The 9,562-nt window shown below is 38.3% G+C and overlaps 1 protein-coding gene across 5 annotated transcripts in view; it reads left to right on the plus strand.

The window, feature by feature from the left end:
- Eif4g (eukaryotic translation initiation factor 4 gamma) overlaps positions 1-9,562 on the plus strand; it is a 61,931-nt gene that overhangs the window by 35,543 nt on the left and 16,826 nt on the right. For 4 of the 5 annotated variants that reach the window (XM_018504545.1, XM_018504547.1, XM_018504544.1 and 1 more), the window contains exons 2-7: positions 1,382-1,734; positions 2,078-2,344; positions 2,472-2,595; positions 2,680-2,871; positions 3,307-3,500; positions 4,050-5,043. In XM_018504545.1, the coding sequence (XP_018360047.1) occupies positions 1,382-1,734; positions 2,078-2,344; positions 2,472-2,595; positions 2,680-2,871; positions 3,307-3,500; positions 4,050-5,043 (2,124 nt within the window). The remainder of the gene's footprint in view (positions 1-1,381; positions 1,735-2,077; positions 2,345-2,471; positions 2,596-2,679; positions 2,872-3,306; positions 3,501-4,049; positions 5,044-9,562) is intronic. The other variant, XM_018504546.1, reaches the window with a different exon arrangement.

Raw genomic sequence — 9,562 nt, forward strand, 5'->3', positions numbered from 1 at the left:
TTTTACTGTTCTGTTTACGAAACCGACAATTATTGTTACGCATCGATGATTTTACATTTTCTAAAGATGAATAAATGAATTTATCTCTCTTTATTACATGGTATATATATATATATACATATATTGACGTATGCGAGTTAGATTTGAGACATAATTGAAAAGTACGGGCAATAGAAACAGGAAATAACAGATGTTAATCTATCAAAATACTGTATTTTTCAGAATACACTTTTGATAGGAAAATCTGTTGTTCCTTGTTTCTATTGCCTGTGCTTTTCAATTGTACATCAGGGAGCACAGTGTCTTGCATAACGCATAATGCATAAGAAAATGAACCAATCCTTTCTTTCCACGAAATAAAAGAATCTGATTGGTTGATTTTCTTATGCAAAAACGTATTACGCAAGAAACTGTGTCCCTTACGCACAATCTACAATAAGTCGTTACTTAAGCTTTAAGTCTTAAGCTGTAAGAAATTGAACTGTCGTAGTCAAATGTGAGAAGAATAATCGACTATGATTGATCAATTTCTTACGACTCAAGACTTGTAGTACATAGTTTAGAATTTTAAGCTTATTGTAGAAAGCTCATTAAGGTCATGGGCATACAGGAAGACTTGAGCAATAAAACGTAAGCAGTAAGCGAATTAATCAATCAGAATGGAGACCGTAACGTAAGCAGTAGTAATTCAATATATTGTTTTCCTTTTTACGTTTTACTGCTTAAGTAAGTTTTTTCGTGTGTGTGTAAGACTATAGTCTTAAAGACTTTACTTCTTAATTTTTAGCGGAACAATCCAAGATATGTCACGTCTAGCTGTAACGAGATTAATCAGTCTAAACGTAATGATTCATTTCTGTTTCCGGTATATGCATCTCGCATCGATGGTCGAAGCTCGAAGCGATAACATTTGCTCGATAAAAGATGTTTAAACGGAAGATATAAATTTTAATGACAAGAAAATTAATTTATTTTGTGTTATTATTTTATACATGTTTTTATTTTATGATTTTAATAATAATATCGTATATTTGTATATTTGTTGTATATTTGTTTCTTGTATATTTGTTGTATATTTTATATATAGAAGATCGAGAACTATGCAATCTATGTTATTATACAACTCTACGAAAGATTTAAATAAAAAATTATATAAGTTGATTGTATGAAAATGTCCCATGAAAAATAAGTTTTCATATCGTGAGAGTAACACTGGGAATTGTTGTTTTATATGCCACGCGTACTTTTATCGTATATAAAACGTGAACAAACACCTGGTCGTGATCTGCACATTTTCAGATAGCGACTCATATGAATTATATGATTATGTAATTGTTGTACAGATATAGACATGTTGAGTAAGTTGTAAATTTTGTTTCAGGATCGGAGTTTCATGGAAACTACAGTGCCCAGCCAGGGAGCCAGGTGGGTGGCAACGCCGCGAGTAATGTAGGAGTACCTACGGGTAGAGGGCCCCCGCCGCTCGGCGGTATACAGACGATAGGACAATCCGCAGCGGGTATACCGCCAGGAGGTCCCGCTGGAGGACAAGCACCCTCGCAGGCGCCGACACCTGGAGTGCAGTCGCAACCGCCGCAAGGTCCAGCGCCTACTACGACACCACCTGTGCACACACCGTCGCCTCAGGAAATGGGAAAACAGGCCCACTTACAGACGCAGCAACCGTCTTTACAGCAAGTTTACGTGCCGACGCAAAACAGACCGGCGTCTCAAGTATGTACTCGTAATAGCGAAAAGAAATATTTTCCTTTACTTTTAAGTGAGTGGGTAACCGCAGCACCTCATAGATTTCTTTAAAACTTTGTTCTGGAAAAAAAGAAAAAAGTTTGTCTAAATCTCAAGTTCATTATTTTTACATTTTTTTTTAAATCTCATAAGGATATAATTAATGTAAATTTAAATGTAATATGATATACTAGTAAAAAATGGAATTATAAAATTTAAATTTTTTTTAGGACGTTCTGAGCATTCCAATTTTCGTATCTTTAAATAACCTATCTACTTAAAATAAGAAATTGATTTTGTGAAATTAATTTTGCTCATCAATCTCGTGCAGGGCTATTATCAAACGGGTCCAAGGCCGCAACAACCGCGAGGTCTGAGTCACAGAGGTGGTCAAGGCGCCAGTGGAACACCAGTAGTCGGAATGGCTGGGGTAGGTGGAGGCGGAGGACAACCGCCTGCTATATACTCTCATCCGGCTGGTTTACCGGTGCAAGCATCAAGTGCAATGTATTTAAGTCAAAGTCAAGTCCATGGTCTTCACACGGGGCCTCATCAACAATCGGTGTATCCCATGAACAGTCAAATACCGATTCATCAGGTACACGTATTGATATTTATATTGTTATTTAATTAAACATCACTTGTGTGTCTTTTATACGAATATACTTTCTTAAGATATATCCAATCGAATAAAAATGTAACAAACTTTTTCCGTTTGTTTTCAGTTTTCTGGTCCACCTCAAAGGCACCAGCCACAAAATCAGTCGTATTATCAAACGTTTCAGGCCCCTCCACCAATTTTGCCAAATGTGTTCGCTGGATATGCTCACCCGCCCGCTCAGCACGGCTGTGAGTTACCCAACGGTTCACGTTCCATACCAAGTAGTCAATACAATCGTAATTATGTTGAAGTACCGTTGTATTTGTTAACAGATTTTTACGCAGCGTCAAACACAATGAGTTTGACTAGGGCGAGTACAAGTGCGGTCAGCGGTGGTGCGCAACATGTCGCAGGTCCGCTGGCCGGTACTCAAGGTGCTCCAGTTGTACCGCAAGGTACACTTCAGCAACCTACTCAACAAGCCCAACCCCTGCCTCCGATGGGTATACCTCTGTCACAGACTGGTAGGTTGCTCTCAAATCTACTCGGATATCTACTTAACCTTCCGCTGGCAACTAGTGTCTTTAAACTGATAACTTTAAATATGTAGAAGATAAATAAAATACCATTCAATTTCTATGATGGTAAATATTTGTTGTTAAAACTTTTTGACATGTATACTAGAATTTTTTTCAGATTTTTATATCATTCACAAAACAAGAAATTTGCTGTATTTTTCGAAAACAGACATTTGCTGATGGAAGAGTTAACAAAAATTCATGTTGCCGGCGGAGAGTTAACATATTATTACTTGTATTAATACTTTGTTTATATTTTTGACCCAAAAAGACATAACTAAAGAATACAATATTACGTAAACACTTATAAGCTAATGGGTCTATTTTTTTTTGTGTAACAGGATCTTTATCTAAATTGGAATATGTATTCTTCTTTTAAAGATGTATATTCGGGACATAATGGTGGTGTGACAAATACTAACAGTACCACCAGGTCTCGAAAACCTAGAGGCCAAAATGCCATTTTGGATATAGTAAATCCATTAACGGGAAAAAATATAAGTGATGAGATTTATAAGGATAACGAAACTACACAGAGTGGTGAATCTAGTAATCGCGAGACGCCACAACCACAGGTGAGTTGCATTAAAATATCTTTACAATTGACTAAGAGAGTTTAGCATTGGTTGAGTTTATCTATTCTTGATAAATAGCTAATACAATGTAAGAGTATCTTCTATGTATATACATGAAACTCTCGTAGCCAATTGTTTGTACTTATATCTGTGTACCCACACGAGCCATATCCTCTATCAAATTATCAAGTGCTGAAATAACACTCGAATGAAAAAAATTGATCGATTAGTAAGATATTAAATATATATAAAAGAAAATATCTCCGCGATGACATTTAACTTTGATATCATTCAACTTGATATCAATGTTTCTTCTTTCACTTGTCCATATATTACTTGTTATATATTATTATATGAAGGAGGATCGAATGGCTGTAGGGTGACAGATTTGTAAAGTCTTGAACATTTATTTTGTTCGTCCAAGTGCTTTTATTTTGATTTCTCTCGCCCTATGATTTGAGTTTGGAGCCAGTTTTTAGTTACCAAACGTAATACCTGAATGAATAGTACGTGCCACCGTCTATCACACAGATTTGGTGATTGTTACAGAATAACGGTGCGGAGGTGATAGCCGATTTCGCGGCTCGTGTCGCAAAAGCCGCGACCGAGGGATCCGAGACGGTATCGACGAGTGCGTCTGAAACAGCGCCTAATACAATACAAACAACGGCGCAAACGTCGTTATCGAACATTCATACCAATTCCGCTAATGACACAAATAATCGGTGTAGCAGTAGTCCGCCTATGGCAAAAAATATAGCTGGTGCTGGCGCTAGCAAAACGGTACCTACGATAAATAGTCAATCATCGTTAGGTACTTGTAGTAACGCAACGCAAAGCGACTCAAACGTAGCTAAAACAGAGTCGAAAGTGTTGCAACTCCCCGTGAAGGAGTTCCAACCGAGGAGTGAAATAAAAAGTGTGGCGATCGAGGAATCGTCACCCGTCGTATCCTCGGTGATAGCCGTCGCGAATAAAGATACTATTTCCGTACAGCTTACCGCGCCGATTGTTAACACCGAAACAACGGCTGTGACAGCGACAGTGATGGCCGAAGTTGAATCAGAGACCGTCGGAACTACTGGCGCTGTAACTGCAACCGGAGTTGGAACTGCAAGCGTAACTGGATCTGAGGCCACCAAGCATCTCAACGCCTCGTCCAACGTAGTACAGACACCGGCTACCCCATATTGGAGTAATGTTACCATTACCCAGGAAATCCCGAAACCGTCCGCCACTGCCTCGAGCGCCAATCCCGTTCCTACTAGGGAGCCGTTCCCTAATCTCGCGTCAAAAACTTCGTCGAATTCGCCGCCGAGGAGGAAACCCAACGCTACCGAGCTGCCTTCGAATACCAAAGAGCAAAAGGAGAGGAAGACCCGGGAGAAGAGTCTTGGTTCTCGCGGCGCCACTCCCACGCCCGTCGTTCACAATCAAGCGGCGGATCACCATCATCAGAAGACGAACGGTGACGCAGCCGGTGACAAATCCGAAGCGGAGGTGGTGCATCCTAGAAATGAGATACAGCAGAAACCATCAGATGGTAAGTGCTTCGATTCATTTCACGAGAAAGTTTTATCGTCTACCTAACGGAACTTGGCCTTCGAAATTATCTCACCGGCTATAGTTTTCATTTCGTATCGCTTCAACACCGAATATCAAATTGTTCTGTTTAAAAATTTTTTCCGCTTGCAATCTCCATATATATAGATACAATATCTAATCATACGTAAGTTATTATATTAAACGATGAAATAGCTTGAAAATTGCAGAGAGGACGGACGAAACAAAGTGCGATATCTCTCCATCACACGCGCTGGGACTTTGAATTGTTACGCTTATGCGAGCGCAGCCTTGAACGAATTTACTCAAAGATACGTCAACCGTCCTCTCTCTTTTCTTTTCTCTTTTATTCGCGATTGGAAATTCATTCGCAGGGCGCGATATCTGTTTGAGATATCCGATGCTGTCGATAACAAGCAAGCATATGGTTATTATTTGTTAATAAGAACCGCAATATGCATTTCTTAAGAGAATGTTCTTGGGAATTCTAAACGCCACTCGTTTCGCTCGTTTGAACTTTGCGCCGTGCGTTCACGATAGCACGTCGAGATAACAGACAGCAGTTTTGACTGCGCTTTCTAGATAAAAATAAATTTTCGATTCCCTCGAGAGATTTTTGACGTTTGCGTTTTGACGTTTCGTTATCCGATACTTGTATGGAAATACCTTAAAAGGAAATGTCAATCGCGCAAATACTGTAACTACGATTAATCATCAACTACAGCTGGGAAGTACAACTGTTCGATATTAAAGGAGCACTGGTAACCTAATCCCTTAAATTAAATAACATTTTGTTATTTTTAACTTTCATGTCAAAAAGCAAATTAATCTATTTCTGTCGTTAGTTTCAAAGTAAATAACGTCCATAATAACGTATGCACTTACAATTAGTAAATAATGCATTTAAGTCAAATTTACATTTTGTTCAGTTAAATTGTCTAACTTTATTGTTTTAGTTAAATCAGCGATATATTAAGTAGGAACAATAGCGACTTATAAAAATGATTAAAAATAACACAAATTGGATATAATTTGACATTATGAATTTAACAATGTACGTAAGTTCTAAAGCATTTTTTGTAAAAAGAGTTTGATAGTAATTACCAAATGTTGTATATAATGAAATAATTTCAAAGTTAAAAATAATTTTACTTTTCTAAATACTTAGTAATTATTACTAAACGGTTAATAAATATTCAGAAAAGTAAAATTATTTTTAGTCGTATTAATCAAATATTTGATAAAAATTATTTCATTCAATGTTGGTAATTATTACTAGATTCTTTTTTTTAATGTACCTGAACTTTTGCTTTTTTATGTAATTAAAGAAAGTTTACAGTTATTTTAACTAAAATTTCTAAACTTATAGTGCAGATCATACAACTCTAAAAATTTTTCCTTTGGTTCCAAATGACTCATGTAAAGTTAAATCGACATTACACGCAGAAAATCATTCTGTTGTTGAAAAGTAATTACTCAATACTTTCTTTTAAATAATGATTGTCTTTAAAAAGAATATTTCCTTGAACAATTCTTTCTAATAATCTTAAAATATACTTATTATAAATTCTAGAAAAAACATTATTACGTATTTAAAACAAGAATTTATTTTTTAAGAATATCATAAAATTTGGAGAAGTGACTCTTTAATTAAAAAAATTTTTTTAAGTTTAATACTTCAATCAATTATTAAATTAAAACAAATTTAATTTGCTAATATTAGCAAAAATATTTTTTTTTAAATATTTTTTTCTTAATAATTTACTAATATTAGTAAATTAAATTTGTTTTAATTTAATAACATTGATTGAAGATTTAAACTTAAAAATATTTTTTAAATTAGAATTCAGAATATATTTTGCTCGCATCTTTTGCACTTAGAGTCGCTTTTTCAACACCCGAATATATATTTTTCTCATTTGCAAAAATTTTGGGGAATTTCAAGCAACGCAAGCAGATGTTCATTTTTATCAATGTAGGATTAATTTTAATCCCGATTCGACTTAATTTGCTTCTCTTTCTTAATTCTTAGAATTAGAAAAAGATAGAAAATTAAATCGAAATTAAAATTAAACAACATTGCAGAAACAGGCACAAAGCTCGGTCCCTAATGGAAGGTTTACTTTAATCTCGTTTTAATTTACTGTTTTAATCTTTCCCTAATTCTTCGAATTATAAGAGACAAAGAGTAAATTAAATGAAGATTAAAATTAATCTTACGTAGGAACTGTTTTATTTGTTTCTAATTCTTAGAACAAGAAATAATAATATAATAGATAAACTGAGCTGAATTGAAGTTAATCTTACATTAGTGGAACCGGGGTTTAATAAAATCCGGCATTCCGAACACGTTGCCGGAAGACACCGTGAAATATTCCCGCGCGCGCGCTCACGTGCCGTTGCTAAGCTCTGCGTCGGCGTCGGTAAATCTCGGCACTTGCTCTGAAGAGGGCACCCTCCAGAAACCCTAACCTGACGTAACCTAGCTTGATCTAACCTAAAAGCCACGAGGAGAATCGGTGTCGTCGCGTGCCGTTAGCCGGGGTTCTGCAGGGTGCCGTTGTTGCTCCGACGTATCCGCGCGTTTCTATCGCGCGTCTCTTCACCGGCGAACGAATTCAACGCCGAAGATCCACCGCGAGGACTACAAAAATTACGAAACGTTCGATTTTCGAATTCGCGGACCGTTGCTCGAACAAAAGCGCAACGTGGCTTGGACTACTTTGGCCGTTTTTAATTTTAAATGTTCGTCCACTCGAATTCGCTCGCACTCGTCTGTATTATTGTGTGATTATTTATATTGAATATCGAATTCGCGCTCGTCGGTTGTTTTAATACTTTGTTCGATCTTCGAAAAATTAATTAAGTGTTCCGCGTAGTGACTCGAAGCGTCGTTAATTTTCCGTGCCACGTGATCTTCAGTGTGATATGTATGTTTAGTGTTATTTGTTTATTATTATTTGTAAAGTCCTTCCTATTCGAATTTCGAACATCGATCAATTCGTACTTCGGCCTATAACAAGGAATACAAAATGAAAAAGGGTAAGATAGACTGTTCTTGTACTTTCCTTTCTTTTCCACGCGCAATAAAGATACTGGATTCGTTCCTTGAAGAGAGAACTATAATTTATTTAAGAGGCAAACAACGTCACAATAAGGAAACCCGGACGTTTCCCATCAAATGTATCCGATATAATTAATATTTCCGAATGTAATTAATTAATTTTCCGCGGGAAGGATACTCGGGTCGATCTGCTGATTCGTCCGAGGGAAATAATCGATACCGTCAGCTTTTTTCTCCCCCGTCCTACTTAGCTTCGAAAAATCATTGTTGTCATCTTCGCGTCTAAACAATCGGAATTCTTTCGACGACCGTTACGGACGCCGAAGGTCCCTCGATTCCTTCGTCTATTTTCTGCGCTATGATACGATCGCGTGGTAGGTAAGTTGGCGAACGAGGGAGAGGTAGGCACGGCATGGCAAGGCAAGGCAAGGCAAGGCGAGGCGAATCGGAGGAGCCAGGCCAAGCCGGAGCCGAAGGAGTCGAGACGAAGGCGAACGGTGACGCGATTGCGCGAAAATGGCCGACGGGCCGCGATGACGAACGAAGCGGGATTAACCGGTGGACCGGCGCTGGAAGGAACGGAAGGAGGAGGGAGAGAGGAAGTCTACCATCGTCGCCGAGAGGGAACCGGACCGGACGGCCTTCAGTAGCCAGCACGTGCTGCGCTAGCCGGTCGCATTTTACACCGCTCTCTTCTCTCCCAATTTCTGTCCCTTCCTCCTTTTTTTTATTTTTCTACCTTTTTCCTTTTTTAAATTCGTCTCGTCCCACCCTTCCTCGAAAAACGAAAAAAAAAAGAAAAAAAAGAAAGAAAGACCCCTCCGAAGATCGATTCGACTACCACTTTCAATCCCCGGGCTTTTCTCCGCGGTCTCTTTCCTTCTACACTTCCCGCAAATTCCCGCATTTTACACACTTGCATTACTTTTACCGCTCAGGCAATGAAATACGCTTATTATACCTTTCTCGCCGCGCTGTGTTTTACAGTCTGATTTTACACTCCAACGTAACGACCTTCGCAATATAATTTTGTACATACATACATATATATATATTTTTTTTCTTTTTTTTTTTTATATCGAACTGCGCCCTATACACGCATCGTTTTTAACCGAAATCCTTTTCCCCATCTGTCTTTCCGTTCCCCGAAAGTTCGTCCTTTCTCATCGAACGAGTTTCGGTCTAGTGAGAAGTTGGTATCGCGCGTTCGAAAACGCGGAGCAGTGAAAAGTGCCCGAAGTTCGGAGCAAGAAAACGGGGAGAGTGAAGAAAAAGGGCGAAGGGCCCTACGTCGAGAGATGTACGTACGAACGGCATTTATCTTTCTCGGTCGCGTCGCACCTTTCGGTGCAACGTGATCGAAGATGGTCGCTACCTGGCCCGACAACGTGGTTCCCGACATCTTGTGGTCGGCGAGACGGGACGAGGCGCGGCG

This window comes from Trachymyrmex cornetzi, unplaced genomic scaffold (genome assembly GCF_001594075.2).
Source record: "Trachymyrmex cornetzi isolate Tcor2-1 unplaced genomic scaffold, Tcor1.1 scaffold1732, whole genome shotgun sequence".
Taxonomy (NCBI): domain Eukaryota; kingdom Metazoa; phylum Arthropoda; class Insecta; order Hymenoptera; family Formicidae; genus Trachymyrmex; species Trachymyrmex cornetzi.